The 18,024-nt window shown below is 49.2% G+C and overlaps 3 protein-coding genes across 7 annotated transcripts in view; 1 reads left to right on the top strand and 2 right to left on the bottom strand.

Moving 5' to 3' along the window:
• Il4i1 (interleukin 4 induced 1) overlaps positions 1–18,024 on the bottom strand; it is a 25,020-nt gene extending 6,996 nt beyond the window's left edge. The window contains exons 1-3 of one of the 2 annotated variants that reach the window (XM_031386454.1): positions 18,014–18,024; positions 2,506–2,574; positions 655–799 (exon numbers count right to left, since the gene is read on the bottom strand). In XM_031386454.1, the coding sequence (XP_031242314.1) occupies positions 655–691 (37 nt within the window). In that variant the 5' untranslated portion in view covers positions 692–799; positions 2,506–2,574; positions 18,014–18,024. Of the gene's footprint in view, positions 1–654; positions 800–2,505; positions 2,575–17,573; positions 17,687–18,013 lie in introns of those variants that run through there. The other variant, XM_031386452.1, reaches the window with a different exon arrangement.
• Nup62 (nucleoporin 62) lies at positions 3,825–18,024 on the bottom strand. 4 transcript variants are annotated; one of them, XM_031386459.1, is made up of 2 exons: positions 18,014–18,024; positions 3,825–6,182 (listed from the first exon to the last, which is right to left on the bottom strand). In XM_031386459.1, the coding sequence occupies exon 2, from the start codon at positions 6,104–6,106 to the stop codon at positions 4,529–4,531; it is 1,578 nt and encodes a 525-aa protein (XP_031242319.1). In that variant the 5' UTR covers positions 6,107–6,182; positions 18,014–18,024; the 3' UTR covers positions 3,825–4,528. The 4 variants fall into 4 exon arrangements, with proteins under 4 accessions (XP_031242319.1, XP_031242318.1, XP_031242316.1 ...); XM_031386458.1 differs by lacking the exon at positions 18,014–18,024 and adding an exon at positions 16,289–16,963; XM_031386456.1 differs by lacking the exon at positions 18,014–18,024 and adding an exon at positions 17,574–17,965 and having other exon boundaries at positions 3,827–6,182.
• The window catches only part of Atf5 (activating transcription factor 5), a 4,467-nt gene continuing 3,843 nt past the window's right edge, over positions 17,401–18,024 (top strand). Inside the window, exon 1 of the mRNA XM_031386460.1 lies at positions 17,401–17,655. The gene's annotated coding sequence lies outside the window, so the exon portion shown is untranslated. The remainder of the gene's footprint in view (positions 17,656–18,024) is intronic.

Below are 18,024 nucleotides of genomic sequence, written 5' to 3'. Positions count from 1 at the left end.
AAAGTAAATTAAAAAAAAAAAAAAAAGATTTATTGCCGGGCAGTGGTAGCGCACGCCTTTAACCCCAGCACTTGGGAGGCAAAGGCGGCTGAGGCCAGCCTGGTCTATAGAGTGAGTTCCAGGACAGCCAGGGCTATACAGAGAGCTCCCAATGTTAGTGCCAACAGTACTATTGAACCCAAGCTAGGAATGGGAACATGGGAACTCGGCAGCGCATGTGGGATGGAATCAGAAGCTAGGAGCAAGCAAAAGCAAGGCTTGCAGCAAAGGCAGGCCCCCAGATTCTAGTGTGTATATTTGTGTTCTAGCCACAGACCCATCAGCTGCTGCTGGCTTTGGGAAACCCAGCTGCATTATGGGCCTTTTAGGTGGAAATGGTCTTTGGGGATCCCCAACCCACTGTGGCTTGCGTCTGATCCACAGTAATAGTGCTATGAGGTCTGGGCCACATCCCAGCTGGCAGTGCCTCCCAGGAATCCTAGAGACAGGGATGGTGGGGGGGCCCTGGGACATAACTACATAGCTTTCAGTCTGAAGTCTAGTGGGTTGAATTCACTGTCACAAAAGGAGGGGATAGGGTGATCCAGGCCTGGACAGGAACAGAGCATCTGTGGTCTTCAACCTGCCTCCCCACTCTAGAAAGGGGACACTCACTGCATGCTGGTCTTTGGGGGGCTTTCCTGGTGCCCATGGCCTTTCTGGTCAGCCTGGAACTGAAGTCATCCTCTAGTGTAGGCAGAACCAGGATGAATGATGATAGCTTTTCCCCACTGCCTCATTAGGCCAGAGAAGCCAGGTCCTGATGGGAAGAGCAGTTACTAGGCTGTGGCAGAAATTTCCGAAAATGCCTTTTTATTTATTTATTTATTTTTTGAGACAGGGTCTCACTCTGTAGCCTTGGCTGTCCTCAAAATTGAGGTCATTCTTCTGCCCTTGCCTCTTAAAACTGGCTAACAGGTATGCCACCATGCCCTTGCTTACCCTCTGTCTTCTCTGACACAGGACTATTTTGAATCACATTCCAGACACACTGTTTTTTGTAGGATGTTTTTCTGGATGTTTCCTTAATGATAGGAATGGTCAAACTTTCCCTGTGAATACTTGAAGATTTATAGCCCAGCCAGCAGTCTGATTTACAATGTATGAGGATGTGGCTGTGTTCCAAAAAAAGTTTTACTGACAAAGAGATGGCCACAGGCAGCCAACTTCTACCCTCCAAGACAGGAACTACCCAGCACTTGGGAGGCAGAGGCAAGCAGATCTCTGTGTTCAAGGCTAGCCTGGTCTACAGAGTTCCAGGCCAGTCAGGGCAATATACTATGTCTCAAAAAATGTGGGGGGAGCAAAGGCATGCATCACATAGATGACTTACAGGCTAGGGATATAGTTCAGTCGGCAGTGGGTTTGCCTAACATACACAAAACTTGGGTTCCATTCCCAGCATCATATAAACCAGCTGTGGTGGTGCAGTGCTACGATGACATCACTCTGCGAGAAATCTCATTCCAAAATAAAAGGCATTTACAATGGAATTTTACTGATGACTACTTGAAACACTTCCCTTCTGTTGGGCCACTTTTTCTGGGAGTGCCTCTCCTTCAGAAGCTGAACTTTCACCAGACAATAACTGCCCTGAGACCTTTTAAAACAATGTCCTCAGCCTCTTCAAATTTAACTGGTCCTTAAAGGTAACAAAGTAACCAACCTTTCTATGTAGACTTGCTCTTCCTACCCAGTCAGTTGTTACTTAACTTAGCTGTTCTCTTTAAGGCCTGGGACCCAGAGTGACTGAGTTAGATTCTAGTTCAAAACAACCTTAAAACATCCTATAAACGCTAGAAACAGCTTGTGCATACATTGGTCACATCTATGTGCAGTTTTCAAGTGCTGTTTTGTGACATTCCTTAGAAAGCTTTTAGAAACTCTTTAAAAAAAAAAAAAAAAAAAAAAAGCTTATCAGTGGCCCGGTGGTGGTAGTGGTGGCTGCACATGCCTTTAATCCCAGCCCTCAGGAGGCTGAGGTAAGTGGATTTCTGGTCTACATAGACCGTGCCTCAAAAACGAAACACATCACTCATTCCTACTCCATACCATGTTTTCTGTGCTGCTCAGTATAGAGCAAAGCCCTTTGTTAGGCAGACAAGGAAAGAAGAGAAAGAGTTTGAATTTGAGCTCCTCTTGGCCTTTTTCATTCCTTAACCTGACATGGATACAACTTCCTCTTATTTGGCTTTTTTTTTTGTTTGTTTGTTTTTCAAGACAGGGTTTCTCTGTATAGCCCTGGCTGTCCTGAAACTCACTCTGTAGACCAGGCTGGCTTTGAACTCAGAAACCCACCTGCCCCTGCCTCCCAAGTGCTGGGATTAAAGGCGTGCGATTTTACAGGGTTTTCCTCCCCCTTCTCTTGACTTTCACACTGGGCCAGGCTAGTTTTGCCATGCTGGGTCACAGGCTGGCCCTTGGCTATTCAGAGAGAGGTGTGGAACAGGCTCCCCATGCAGTCACCTTTGCTGTCTTCATGGTGATTTAATGATGAGACTGGTCAACAAAGAAGGACATCTGCCTGTGTTCTTCCTGGAAAAGGAAACTGCAATTGTAGTGTAACCTGGGCAACTGCCCAACAGGGTGCCAGGAGCACTGCCATCCTGGGCACCCCTCCCCAATTCCTTCAGCAAAGAGATCTACTCTTTTCTTTATAGTGGGGCAGATATCAGGGCATAATTTCAATGTTTTTCAAACTACAAGGCCACTAGGAGGTAGTAATGCAGGGACAGTGTGCATGCAGGCCCTATCTCCAAAATGGAAGAATTCAGCTTTATGTCCAATATACAATCCCAAATGAGCACACACACTAAAATGCACATTGACCATCTTTATTGTTTGAGCCTATCAATGACAGCCATGCATATAAGGCACATCTTTAGAGAAACTGAGGCCTAAGCATTGTAATTAATTGGGAGTCAAGTTGTGGAGGGCTGGGCGGGGCTATAGTGTCTTGCCCATAGTCTTAAGTGCTTGGATAGCAAAACAGGAAGTTCACATCAATTCAGTATCTTGAGCTAGAATGGGGGATCCTGTCTTAAACCAATGAAATGTCACATATTGCAGAAAAGGCCACTGGGGCCCTCAGGACTTGTGCCCCCCAGTTCACTGACCCTGCCAACTTATGTGGTTGTGTAGCAATGTAACTAAGATGACCTAGAACTCCAGTTACAGGTGTTCACAATGCCAGGCTCTTTTTTACTGAGATTTTATGACTCCGCCTACATGTGTATCTCTACACTATGTGCAGACAATGCCCAAGCAGCCCAGAAGAGGACAGCAGATAACCTGGGACTGGAATTACAGGGTGGTTGTAAGCTACCATGTGGACGTGTGACTCAAACCAGGGTCCTTGGAAGAGCAGCCAACCAGTGCCCTTAGTCACTGAGCTACCCCTCCAGCCCCTCAGCCCATCCACAACTTTCTCTTGTGCCAAGAAAATAACTTGTGGCCCCACTGCAGTCCTGTAGTTAAGTGTTGGGCCTAAGTGAGCCCAGCATCTGGAAATCACTTCTCAGTATTCCCCATTTCCCACTGCTGATGACAGCATAGTGACACCTGCACCCATCAGGGTAATGGATGACTTACCACTTGTGTACACTGGTAGACAGGACTCTCTTCTTGCACCTGCAGCCTGCCTGCCCACCCCATGAAGGTAGAGACTGGGCCCTGTGGCTCACTCAGCCAGTGCTTCCAACCTGGTGGCACAGGGGTATCATCACACCAGCACCCTGCCCTGTGCCACCAAATCTTGGACCCACTACCCACATTCACTGCAAGTCTGATTTCACAAATTTTTCTTTATTTAGAAAAGCGACATTTCGATCAGGGACCACAAAGGCTACAGAAGAGTGCAGAGAAATAAAATAGACCAGACAAGACTGCCGGCCTTCAACACTGTGGACCTAAGATAGGTTTGACACTGGGATATTTTGAAGCAAATCTCTAGCCATTTTGCCCTCAAAGACATATAGACACATCAGCAGTCAGTCCCCGCCACAGAAACTCACAAGATAGGGGTGAGAGGTAGCCAGTGCAAAAGTGGTGTTAAGTTCAGTGTGCCTTGGTGACTCTGCTTTGTGTGGCAGAGGCTCTGGAGGACATGGGTTAGATGGAGCTAGAGAAGCACAGAAGCCATGTCTCCATACCAGGTGAGTTTCTTGGCCAGCATGTCCTCTGGAGCACCCTATCCCACTGTCACAGTTGTATTGGAGTGGCTGAAGGATGAGCTTGGCCAACAGGAGAACTGAAGCTGCAAGGGAGCACTGGACTCACCACTTGCCCTCATTCTTTAAATGCTGGCCTAGAGTTCAGTGACCTTCACACCTGTTTCCAGAGCACACAGGTTATATCCATGAACATCATGCCTTTGCAAAAAACTTCTGATAACAGGGAATCAAACCAAAGAGCATTTTCTCAACAACACAACCACCTGAAAGCCAGCAGCCCTGTAACCCAAGGAGCCCCTCCCTCCACTCATGTGTGGCTAGTCAAAGGCAATGCGCAGGCTGCGCTCCTGTTCCTTGCGCCGGCCCTCACACACACGGCTGGCCTCCTCCACCCTCCTCTGTAGCAGGGCAGAGCTCTGGTCCACCCACTGAAGAGAGTCCATGTGTGCATTGAGGATCTTGCAGATCTGTTGCAGTGGGTCACTGGTGTCTGCGGGGCCACCAGCCATATTTAGGTGCTCAATAATGTCCTTGAGGTCCTGTGCCATACGCTTGAGCTGAGCATCGATGTTCTCAGCCAGCTTGTAGGTCTTCTCACGCTCCTCATCAGCGTGCTGAAGGTAGATGGTACCACTTTGCTCCTTCACTGACTCCTCCAATGGGCTCAGGAGGTCTTCCAGCTCCTTCTGCTGTGACAGGATAAAGTCCAACTCCTGGTCCAGCCGCTTCTGATCCAGCTTCACCTTTTCTACCTCTCGGTGCAGACTGGTGATCTTCTCCCCATTCTCAATCAGTGTGCGGTCCCAGGCATTGACCTGTGTGGCCTGCTGCAGGAAGTGCCGCTCCTGGTCCTCCAGCTCCAGACTCCACTTGTTGATCAGGCTTTCCAGTTGTGCATAGGTCATCGCTGGACCTGTGGTAGTCCCAGCTGCTGTACTGGAGGCAGGCAGAGCAGTAGCTGCCACACTGCTGGGGCCAGCTGGCACCAGGGGTTTCAGGCTTAAGGCAAAGCCAGTGGTTGTGGTAGAGGAGGCGGCGGCGGTGGTAGTAGTGGTGGTAGTGGTAGTGGTGGTGCTGGTGGTGGAGGCACCAGGAGCAGCTCCAGGGGCCTTGAGGCTGAAGCCCAAAGTCCCAGCACTAGGAGTGGCTGCAGTTGTCACAGGAGCTGAGAGGGAGAGCACTGTAGCACTGGATGAGGCAGGAGCAGCAGCTATGGAAGCAAAGAGTGTAGACCCTGCACTGGTGGTGGCAGCAGTGGGCGCAGCAGCAGCAGCTGGCTGTGTAGTTCCTGCTGTAGTGGTCACCAGAGTGGCTGGAGTGAAGGGAGAGCCAGACAGTGCTGTGGGCTGGGCGGAGCTACCCACAGAGCCAAGGTTGAAGCCAGAGGCTCCAGGCTGGGATGCACTGCCACTGGTGAATGAGAACCCCGTGGAGCCGGTGGATGGAGCAGAGGTGGTAGAAGAGCCAAAGACAAAGCCAGTGGGGGCTGTCCCCTGGCTGGAGGTGTTGGCACTTGAGATGGCATTGGTGAGGGTGCTGCTGCCAAGCCCAAAGCTGCCAGTGTTGGCTGTGGCTGGTGTGGCAGCTGTGTTACTCAAGCTGAGCTTTGGGGTGCCGATCCCCAGGGAGAAGCCTGCTCCTCCAGAAGCAGGTGTTGTTCCAAAGTTGAATCCTGGAGTCTGTGTGGTTGGGGTCTGTGTGGTGAGTGAGAAGAGGCTGGTGGAAGGGGTGGTCACAGCTGGCTGGGAGGGAGTCCCAAAATTAAACCCTCCAGTGCTGGTGCCAGAAGCAGAGAAGGAAAAGCCAGTGGCAGGTGTGGTGGTCGCAGTCTTTGCAGTCCCAAATGTAAAGCCGCCAGCAGGAGCCCCGGTGCCTCCAAAGTTAAACCCACTCATGGCTGTGGAATCTCCAGGTGGCAGCTACTTCGACTCTGGGGCAAATCCGTCAGCGTCTGCAACCTTGGGGAGGTTTCTAGAGCAGAGGAAGTGACATGGTCAGATGGCAGTTTGGGACAGGCAAGCTCAGTGGTGTGGAGGGTAGGGCTGGATGCAGAGCTGGCAGCAGCCCTGCTTCTTTCTTCCTTTGCTAACCTGACCAACTCTAGTAAACCAATGGGAGCTGAGTGCTCCTGGGCATGCGCAGCTCTGAGGCAGCTCACAAGAAGGCACTCTAGTGAGCTGCAACCACAACACAAGGTTGGACATGAGAGCCCAGTGCTTAAGGATAAGTGAGGCCCAGGTCAGCTAATCAGATGTTACTTGGGGTTTTCCTCTAGGTGAAAACCCGCAGTGGTTGAGAGAGAAAAAGGGAAAAGAGACCAAGCACTCCATAAGCCAAGGGCAGCCATAGTCCATCCCATGTAAGAGCACTACACTTCTAGAAGCTGCTCCAGGTACTTTCCCCAAAGCTGACATATGGTGAGGAAGGCGACAGACAGGAGCACTACATCATCTTTCCAGGGCCATAAGCTAGCAGGTGGACCTGATGGAGTAACTGGGCACTTCCACTATACTGGTATGTGACAATGAGACCAAGATGCAAAGCTGAATAGCCACACAGTACTCCGCGTGGAATGAGAGTGTATTAGAATGTACCCTTCTGCAGCATGATCTCTATTGGACTTCTCGAAGGCGTATCCCTTCTGTGGGCTGCACTGCTGAAAGGTTCATTCCATAGTGAAGAAGCAATACTGGTGGGCTTCCTCACTGTTTGTATACCCCTATGTGTGTGTGCGCGCGCGCGTGTATAGTCCTTGTGTCTTTTTCAGTTATTATCTACATTATCTTTCTGAAATGGACCCATAACTCACCAACTAAGCTAGACAGGCCGGCTGACCAGGAAGTCCCAGGAACCCACCTCCCACACGTCTCCTGCATCAAGATTATGGCACTGGCCACTATGTCCTTCATGTGGGTGCTGGGGACTACATGCTTGTGCAGTAAGCACTTTATTGACTAAGCTATCTCCCCAGCTACTGACATTTTGTTCTTTGGTACAGGGTCTCAGCATGAAGCTCATGCTGGCTTCAACTTGCAATCTTTTTTGTACCAATTTCTCAAATGTAGGTATCACAGGCACAGGTTGTCACACCCTCTCATGTCTGCTGTTCTGAGGCCCTAACTTTGTGACAACCAGAGGAAATAAACACAGATATACAATGTAGCAGATGTGAGTGACCTGGTCCTTCCTTCAATATTAACAAGAACAATATTAACAACATTATCAATATTATTAATAATATATTATTATTGATAATTAATATATTAATAACAATTAAGCGATATTAACAAGCCTCTCTGAGCTAACCAAAGAGTGCCTGCTGACATGAGGACATGATTTGGGGTACTCTGTCCCTTTGGCATTTTCAGGGTAAGAAGGTGGTTTGCAGGGTTAATGCTAATACCCAGCTGTGAATTTTCTAAGAAGACCTGGGTGTGGCTAACCTCAGGTTTAGTATGAATTTAGTCTGTGTCTGTGTCCTCTGCTCAATGAATGAATCATCAGGCTGTGACAAGAGCCACATCAGTAGTCCAGAGGCTTCTAAGCAGCAGACTCTATTCCACTGTGAGGACAGTACCATGTCCTGGCCCCAGATATCCTAGGGAAGATGAGTCTGTGGACAATACACAGAAGGGTGATGGGTCTTAGGAGGAAGCAAAGTCAGATTCCATTTTCCTTTGCTGAAGGCAGTCAAGGTTTGCTCTGACCTCTAGCTTTGCCTTTCTTACTTTTGTGGTCTGGAAGCTCACAGCACCTGTTTCCCTATGTCCTCTATGAAGAATCAACAAGGAACCAACTGAGAAGCCAAGTGCCTGGTGTCCTCTTTCTCCCCAAACTGTGTCTGTTTCTTCAGACCTGATTTCTCTGGCCACCTCCTTCTTGTGGTTTAGCAATGTCAAGCTTACAGGAACTTCAAGGGGAAGTTATCTAAATCTCAAAAGGTCATAGTTGGTCTACTGACGCCCTGTTCAGCATTCAGACAACTCTGGCCAGAGACTTCCTCACTGGCGAGCACCTGAACTGGATGAGTTCATCATCCAAAAAAGTCAAGCTTCCATAGTACTGTGAGATTGTGATACCCACTGTTGAAAGACACCAGCTCAGACGACAGTTGGAGAATGTGTAACTATCCAGCCACCCAGAACTAGGAGGGAGAGTCTGGAGATATAGAGAGCTGCCAAACACGGTCTTAGTTACTGGCAACAGTGCTGGCATAGCCACAAACACCATGCCAACAATTCAGACTTAAAAAAAAAAAAAAAAGAGTTCTCATCATACAGCCTAGAACTATGTACACTAGCTCAGAAGACTACTTGCCTCTCATTGTACCACTCCACTCTGGTGGCTCAGACTCTTTGCTGAAGCAGCTACAGGGGACTGACAAGTGGGGAGCTAAATGAAGGGGAAGCTGGAAGCAAGGGTCTGGGAGAAAGGTAGGGTGATGAACCAGGTCAGAAGCTTTAACTGAACTCTGGGACAGAAGACAACCACAAGGCAAGGTCTGACCCAGTAAACAAGTGATAACTCCCTAAGCCTAAGAGCGCCTGAGCTGCAGACCACATTAGCTATAGCCTTTCTATCTTCACGACAGAAGAGGCTCCCAGGAGAGCCCATGGGTGAGAAAGCAGACAGTAACAGGCTTGCAACGTGGTACGTGGGCTAGACAGCCACACTGAGGCCACAGGAGTCACCCAGGCTGCTATGTTCTCCCCAGCCTTCTTCCCAGCTCCACTATGTCCTTCCATCCATCTCTTAGTTTTCTGAGCCAGGCTGGCTATTTTGCTCCTGCCTCCCCAGTGCTGGGATTTCTGATTTGAGAGCCTAGACAATAGTGGAAGGTCCTTCCTACTTCCTGATTATCCATGTGTCCTGGTCACAGCCAGCCTGCCAATACCTCAGCACTCTGCCACCACTGGACTATTTTTCACACTGAACACCACCCTGAGCTAGAGATGGCTACCAAGCAGAGAATCACCAAGTGGCAGACTGTGCAAACAAATTCCACCTGGACATTCATCCATATAAAAGCCGAGCACTTGCTGTGATAGATAGCATTGCTGTATTCAATAAAGCAACAGATATAACCAGCATATTTTAGGAAACCGGGGGGGGGGGGGGGGGGGGGGGGGGGGGGGGAAATCAAAGGTAGGGTGTGCCTTATGTGGCTAAAGGGATTGACAGACATAAAATGGACTCAAGATGGAGATTGCTCTGGATGACCCACTTGAAATCAAGGCCATTATATAGATCCCTCAGTAGAGTGAGGATGCAGAAGAGATTACAAGCCAGAAAGCTGAGTTACAATGGTGTCAACCTAGCTGTGCTAGTTGAAAACCCTCATTTGTGGTGGTCAGTGAGCAACTAAAGGGAACTGGGCAGAGGCTATGTGCAGAACAGAGCTCATTTATCAAGAGGCTGGTCTAATGTAGAGTCAAGAAGGGCTGGAGACAAGTGTGTATGTGTGTGACCATGTGCAAGAATAAGGTGTGTGTGCTGCTCCACCTGGGCCATATGTGAAGAGCACAGTGAACACTATGCACCAAGAGACCCCAGCAGCAACAAGTCACCTGTGTCAAGCTGACCATGGATAACATCTGTCTGTTCTGTTCTGTCGTTCTGGGCACTATGTAAGTGTTCATGGCTGGTCTGAACAAGACCGATAACTACCACATTAAAACACAGCACCAGACAGAGCACCACTACTCAGCCAGCCCTGGAACCTTCCTGAATGGAAATCAGTATCAAAGAGGGGATGTGACCCCCTTAAGGCAACACAGCAGAGGCCTGCCCAAGCCTGATGGAGATGAAGCCCAATGGCACCCTTACTCCAGGCCCCTATTGCCCCTACTTTTCTACAGTGCTCAACCTATCACTGAGGCCCAAAAGGAGAACACAAAAACTTTCCTGTCTGTTGCCTAACACAGCACAGCGACACAGAACAGACCCCATAGTCCATCTCAAACCCAGCACTCCCAGCCCTGAAATCCGTGAGTCTTACCTTAGGCTCTCCATCTGAATTAAATAATGGATGGAAATCAGACCCCTGTCAGGTGCTAGCTGGGGAAACAATCTATTAGGTTTTGTCCCTGGTATACAGCCAATGACCACCAGGTGGTGTTGTGACAATGCAGAACCAGGGAAGGATTGGGTATCACTTAGCTCTTGAGGGAACCTTCTGGTGTGAGGTAGTCAAAGCTTTGAAGAACTCTAACAAGATGAACAACGTGGTGGTACATGCTTGTAACTGCAGCACTTAAAAGGTGGAATAGGAGGTTCAAGGACTGCCAGCTACACAATGAACTTGAGACCAGCCTGACTTTATGATCTGTCTTAAACAAAACAAAATAGGCTATTTGCTCTTCTGCTTTTGTGAGTAGGCTTCTAACCAAAAGTTTGGCCTTGCTGAGGCAAAATGAAAATCTGTAGAAAAGAGGCCAGAGTAGGATGGAAGACCACGGGAGAGGCAAGAGGAAGAGAAGGCAGAGCAAGAGAAGGGGGAACCTGATTCCTGGGAAGCTCAGCCACACCCCAACCCCCCACAAAGTGCCACAGCAGCTTCTCTTATGGAAGAAACCCCTCTCAGGGGAAACAAATCAGCTCCACACTTCCTCCAGTGCAAAGCAAACAAGGTTGGCTTGAGTTCTGGAAGTGGGGAAGGAGAGCCATTACTCCCTTTGTTTCCTCACTCCCTAGCAGCAGGCACATTGTTGTCACCATATTTCTTTCCCCCATGAGTCAAAGGTAAGAAAAAAGCTAAGAGAATCTAGAAGTCAATCATAGTATTATATAAATAAATCCTGGCAGCACATTTCCTCTCTACCCACTCCAATGTTCTAGGTTCCCGAATGAAAGACACACACAGCCTTTATATTTTGATATGCCTTAATCAGCTCAATGGCTGGGCCGCTTCCTAACCTCCATGTGTACAATCCACCTCCTTACTCCCCCACACCAATAACCCTGTCAATGACTTGTCTCAAGTAAAATAAGAGGAAGATATGTTTGAAGCAGGCATAGTCTCTCCCTGGGTAGAGGAAGGGCAAAAGGTTTTCAAAGACACTGACTAAATCCTGTCCGTGTGTGTCTGATGACTGTACCTGCAGGTTCTCAGCCTTCTCCCTCCTTCCTCCAGCGGAAAACATTCTTTACCTCAGCAACCAATCCACAGCTAATTAGCAATTACATCCTTTCTTACTCCCTAGGGCCTCCACCAGCTCAGGTGACAAACAGATACCACCTGCAAAAACCTAACCAGCTCACCCTCAACAGGGAGCCTACAGCAGAGAGGATTAAAGAAAGGGTTTTTGAGGTAGAGTACTGCAGTGGGCTACGGTGATGAACTTGGTACAACATCCATCTAGCTCTCAAGTAGGGTTCTAAGATAAACCTTTTTTGGTTTGTTTGTTTGAGACAGAATGTTGCTACATGACACATAGTGGCTCAAAGTTACACTATATCCCCTCCAGCACAGTTGGGAAACCAGTTGTTTCCAGATGCATTGGAAGGAAGCTACTAACTGGTTATATATAGCACATGCTAGCTCCCAAAGACCTACAATTACACTCTTCTGCTTTAGTTATCAGGGTCTCAGATCTATCTATCTATCTATCTATCTATCTATCTATCTATCTATCTATCTATCTATCTATCTCAGATATATATCCTCACCCACCAGGAGGTGCCAGAACTTCCACACTCACTATACCAAAACAATATTAATAAACATGAGCTGCCATTCAGCACCCACCTCAGTAAGCAGAACATACCCGTGTGGTCAACAAAAACAAGGCACAGGCTCAGCCTACAACACCCAGTGTTGAACGTGATAAAGACATTGATCTACCAAGTCTATGTCTCTTGCAACCCAAGTGCCTCAGATGCCACCCAGTAGGCAAGGTTTTTCCAAGCAAAATAAACCAGCTCCCCCAGCTCACTACCTGTTCTTTAGTGCCAAAAGAGGCAGACACAAGTGAATTACACAGGACAATACAGTAGTCAAGCTCTGCTTATGATAGTACCAGAAGTCCCAGAAGGTAGTGTTAGGCTTCCCCAAGAGATTGTTAGGGAAGGGTCCAGGGAAGCTACTAGAGGGGCCCATTGTTACGGACATATGGAGAAGCTAAGTACTCGGGGTGGCAGCCTTAAGTTACAATATCATTTGAAGAAAGGACTATTCCTTGGGGAGGCTCATTACTACCAGCACCCTGAAAATCCAAGTTGGACCACAAAGAGGCTCCACTACACAATCATTAGGGTGACCAGAGAAGTAAGGGTGCGGCAGCCACTTTGCAAACCTAGAAGTTCCTTTAAGTCAGTTTCAATGAAATACCCACACCTCAGTACCACAGCACAAACTTGCCTCACATGTGTACCCCACCCCAGAACAGTAACACTGGCCCAAACAGGGTAAAAACAGCCCAACCAAGGACCAAAACCAACGAAGGGTCAAACAAACAACATAAGGAAACCTGTCTTAGTGATATACACATTAATTCTAGCACTTAGGAGGCAGATGCAGGAGGACTGATAAAAGTCTGAGGCCAGCTTAAGTTATACAGCAAGACCCTGTTTCAAAATAAGTAAGTGGGGCTGGAGAGATAGATGGCTCAGAGGTTAAGAGCACTGGCTGCTCTTCCAGGAATTCTGAGTTCAAGTCTCAGCAACTACATGGTGGCTCATAACCCCTGATGCTTGAGCCCTTTCACCACTAACCCTCCACTACTTCCCCTGTATCCAGGCTAACAACACATGAGGGCAAAAAATTAGGGAAAACTTGTGGCAGTTGGATAATGGCCACCCAGATTCATCTACATCAGTACCCACGGCCTGTGAACATTATCCCCTGGCAAAGCATTCAATGTAGACAAGTTACATGAAGTCTCCTTCAGGACTCAATTATTGGGCTGGAGAGACAGCTCAATGGTTAAGAGTACTGGCTGTTCTTCCAAAGGTCCCGAGTTCAATTCCCAGCAACTACATGGTGGTTCACAACCATCTGTAATGAGATCTGGTCCCCTCTTCTGGTTTGTCTGAAGACAGTGACAGTGTACTCATATAAAATAATAAATCTTAAAAACAAACAAGAAACCCAAAAAGATTCAATTATCCTGGAATATCTGGGAGAGCCCAATGCTCAAGCACAGGACTTCTGTAAGGAAAGCAGGAAGCTCAAAGGAAGGAGAAGCTTCAAGTTGGATGGATGCAGAGAAGCCTGAGGGGACACCAGGAGCCTCTAGATACTGGTATGCCTGGGAACCCAGTGCCTTGGGAACTCCAGAATTCTAATAAGGTGGCAAGTGTGTGCTGTCTGAATCTTTTAACCTGTCCTAACAGCAAGGGGGAGTGAACCAGTACAGTGACACCCAAAATGTGGGAGGTGGGACAGAAGCATGAGGCCAACTCCATGATAAGTTACAACAGTGATTTCTAAAGGGGAGGTGTTGCAAGGGAAGAGCAGGGGCTCTAGAGAACTCTGAGCATCTGGCCACGTGGCACTGCCCTTTCCCCAGCCACACTGGCCTTGGCCTTCCTGCCCTTGTTTGCCAGGACACCCACACCTCCAACCTCTGCCCCCTCCCCCTCCCCCTGGCCTCAGTGACACAGTTTTACTTGCTCCCTGGCACTGTGTGGAGATTTTGGTATTTTGGTCCTCACACAGCAACTCATTCTAAAGTGTGCTACTGCCCAAGGTGGGGTGCGGGTAGCACAATGCTGGGGGCTATATGATTCTGGGAAAGAACAAAGTCCTGACCTTGTCCTCTATGTGCTGGAGGAGATAGTCATGGGCACAGATATCCATCTGTTAGGCAGATCAGAATGCACAAGTATGGTAGGATAGGAAGAGAAGCTATACCAGACTCTGAGCTCCTAGAAGAGCTTTCCCTCGGCTACACCCTTAGCTTACACCTGCAGCATTACACAGTGCTGATGAAGACTCATCCTTCCCTGTACCAAGTGGGTCCTTTTACTCAGGAAAATGATAAGAGACATGATGCCATGTACACTCACAGTGGGAAGACATATAGCAGGTCGATGCTCACCCCACCAAAATCTAAGTAGGCAGACCAACTTTTGCCCACAAACAGAACCCATAAAACCCAATCCTTTCCCATCACATCCAGCTGTTCTCTCAACTGGGAGGACAAGAATAAAGATATATGTAAAGTGTCACAACAAAACCTCTTTGCATACTAACCAAAACAACTTTAACAGGTTTGAGGCCTCACAGGACAGGGTGGGGAGCTCTGCTCTATCAAAGACAACTGTGGCCATGCATAATTCTTCTTACCCTTTCCAGGCCTCAATCTTCTCTTTCACAACTGAGCTAGGGGCCTTTGGGATGCTAGCCCCCTTCTTAGCACAAAGTGCCAGATTTTCTGTGTTCTGCCCAGGGGGCTCCTATCCAGGTCTTTGCTACCTAGGAGCTGTTGCCAGGTGCTCTGTGGTCCCCAGAGAATTCCCTCACCCCTTCCCAACCATCAGAGCCAGGCTGATGCAACTGCCTGCAACCAGCCGCCTCACTCCCCAGGCTCAGGGCCCTCCGCACTGGAAAAGAGTTCCAAGCAGCTCCACCCTTGCTTCTGGCTCCCCACAGGATTTGTTTGTTTTTTGAGAGGAAAGAGACTAGGCTGCCATTTGAGACTGGGTAAGGGTTAGGGAGAGAGAGAATAACACACACAACACAGGTCTGGGTACTGGCCAAGGCTCAGGGTGGCAGGCCTCCACGGATGATCACCACTACTACTATAGTGATGGCTATACACACTGGGAAGGGCATGGCAGCCAAATATGAGAACCAGCACTCACTCAGCACAACCATTTGAGTCAAGGTGGACTTGGGGGTGGGGAGAGCGTGACCCCAGGACAGAAAAAGGGTATGCAGACCTTTTAGCTGTGAGAGAAGCACCATGAGGAGACTATGGGCTGGTACCCCACTCTGCACTGTCTTTGAAACCTTTCTGATTATCCCAAAGTTTACTTTAAAATACCAAATTCTAGGAAAGGAGCAGCATGGGCACTGCAACATGGCAACTGTTTCAAATAAAACCAGCACGTGCGGGCCAGGGATGCAGCTCAAGCTGTAGAATGTCCATCTAGCATGCAGTGCATGAAGCCCTGGGTCCATCCCATTTCTGTATTAGTAGCAGCTTTTATGCCTCAGGGTCTAGCCTAAGCAGACTCCACACAGACTTAACGCTTAATAGCTGGCAAGCAAGGGCTAGAGTTTGAATTCATCAAATCATGTGGCTACTTGTGCTCAAACACTGGCAGCAGATATGAAATTAGATGACCTTTTCTGCTGTGTCTGAAGAAAGCAACTATGTACTTACATATATAAAATAAATCTTAAAAAAAAAAAAAAAAAGTGCCCATTCCAAGGGAAAAATTGCAAGGATTTCACACTTGTAACTTTCAAAATCAGTTTTCCCTACCTGATCTGAATCTTTTTTTTTTTAACAGTACCAGGGAAACCAGAGCCCAGAAAGCAGCACTCTAGCCAATACTCTGCCATTAACCTCCACCCCAGCCCATTTTTTTTTTTTTAAATTAGGATCTTTGTAAGTTCCCTAGAGGGCTAAGAACTCACTTTCTAGTCCAGGAAAGAGGGGCTGGAGAGGTGGCTCAGTGTTAAGAGCACTGACTGCTCTTCCAAAGGTCCTGAGTTCAAATCCCAGCAACCACATGGTGGCTCACAATCATCTGTAATGGGATCTGATGTCCTCTTCTGGGGTGTCTGAAGACAGCTACAGTGTACTTACATATAATAAATAAATCCTTTTTAAAAAAAATTACACTCTTAATCAGTATGCAAACTTGTCAGGTGGTAGAGGTCAGAGGACAACTGTCTATATAGAGTTGCTTTTGTCCTTCTACCACATGGGTCCTGGGGATAGAACAAGAGGGACTTGTTGGGTTTAGAGACTACCACCTGAGCCACTTCAAAGCAGCTCCAGCCCTGACCTTGACTTCCAATATTCCAGCCTTAGTCTCCCAAGTACATAAGATACCAAGGCTGGCTTTTGAACCTTTTCTTTTTAAAAACACACAGAGTCCAGCCAGTATGACCTTGAACTCACAATTCCTTTTCTCCATCTCCCAAATGCTGGAAATATAGGCAAGTACCAAACCCAGTCCACATGGTGCTAGGACAGAACCTAAGGTTCTTGTGTGAAACAGACAAGCATTCTTGAGTTCCATCTCCACCCATTCAGTCTCTCAGCTGCTACAAATATGATAGGCTGAGTGACTTCCACATGGAATGCCAGCTATACATGAGCATGGGGCAGAAAACAGGGTTCATGTATCATCCTGGGGAAGGACAAGAGGGACTCTTTTACTCAATGGAATAGAAGTGTCCCATTTTGGACAGGACCAAGAATTACCTAGTGGGGTCGGCAAGAGAGCAAGAACTGCAAGGAAGTCAGAGCAAGGGGCAAAAACCCTAAGAGGTCGGCAGGGATGAGCACCAGCATGTAGCAAGTAGGGATGGCTGGAAACAGAAACCTTGCAGGTGGGGCACACAGGATGATCATATGGACACGTTGGATGTCTAAGAATCTGGGGTAGGGAGACTAAAAGAGGTGATGTCTGGACTCCCAGGGAAAACACAATGACTTTAAGTAGCTAAAGTGGGTAAAGGCTGCCAAACAGTTTTGACCGGAGTTCCGTCCCTGGGACCCACATGGTAAGAGAACCAACTCCTGCTAGCTCTCCTCTGACCACGACACACATACACAATAAGTGTTAGAACAACAGCAAAAAAAAAAAAAAGGCTTAAGAGTCCCGTGGCTAGGACTTCGCGGCCTACTTTCCCTGGCCGGTGTGTTTGTGCGTGTGTACAGCGATCTATAAATACTCGGGAGGCATTATCTCGCTGTTGCTGCCCTGAACTCGTCTACGAAGCCTAAGCCAGAGCGTGCGCCATTCCGCGCTGGGCTCAACCCACGAGGTCTCTCCGGCGACACCGGTTGGGGACTGCTGGCAAATTCCTTTAGCAGGGAGAGACAACGAGGTGAACCGGGGGCGGGTGTGGCCGAGGGATCGACTAGGATCTGACCGATGATTCAGGAGCCCGAGCCCGGCTCCCGGTTTGACGCAGGGGGTGGAGGGTCAGGGCGACATGGCGGGCCCGGGGTCGCCACCGCCCCGCCGGGGCCGCGCGAGGGCGGGGCGCGGAGGGATCCAGGCAGCCCGCGCCGCGCCGCGCCGCCCCCGGTATATCTGCCTCCAGGCCCCGGGGCCGCCTCATTTCCAACCCTCTCTGCACGGTCTCCATTAACGCTCCCGCCACGCCGCCTCCGCCCGCGCGATGGCTCTGTAGCCGCGACCCCGTCGTGCCCCGCGCCCCGATTCCGCGCTCACCGCGCCTTCACTCTCCGCTCACACCGTCACTTCAGCCGAGGCCGCCGCAGCCGTTGCCTCCTCTCCTTTCCGCAGCCATGGAGTGAGTAACCGCTCGCCCCTCCCTCTCCAACTGCCTTTCCCGCCCTTTCCCAGAGCTCGCGGGGCTTCACGGGCCAAGCCTCGTGGGGGGTGGAGGGGGGCGGCGAGGTGGAGAGACAGAGCGAGGAACTACGGTCGCGCAGGCGCAGAAAAGGGAAACGGGTGGCCCGCGCCTCCGCTGAGCAAGCGCACTAGGCCGAGCCGTGGGCGGGGGTGCTTCCGGAGAGTTTGGGGGCTTTTAAGGTCGGCTCGCGCGCCATTGCGCCTGCGCGCTAACTCACAGACCCTCTTCCCCTTTCCCTCAGAGGATATGACCTTCCCCCCCCACACACACACACCATATTGCGCATGCGCATTACCTTATACCCGC

Source organism: Mastomys coucha, unplaced genomic scaffold (assembly GCF_008632895.1).
Source record: "Mastomys coucha isolate ucsf_1 unplaced genomic scaffold, UCSF_Mcou_1 pScaffold21, whole genome shotgun sequence".
NCBI lineage: Eukaryota > Metazoa > Chordata > Mammalia > Rodentia > Muridae > Mastomys > Mastomys coucha.
The sequence above is the reverse complement of the archived record's forward strand: the minus strand, read 5'-3'. Positions and strand labels throughout refer to the sequence as shown.

What these genes read in the sequence shown, in the direction of transcription:
- Nup62 (XM_031386459.1), bottom strand. Translation starts at nt 6,106, where the DNA reads ATGAGTGGGTTTAACTTTGGAGGCACCGGGGCTCCTGCTGGCGGCTTT.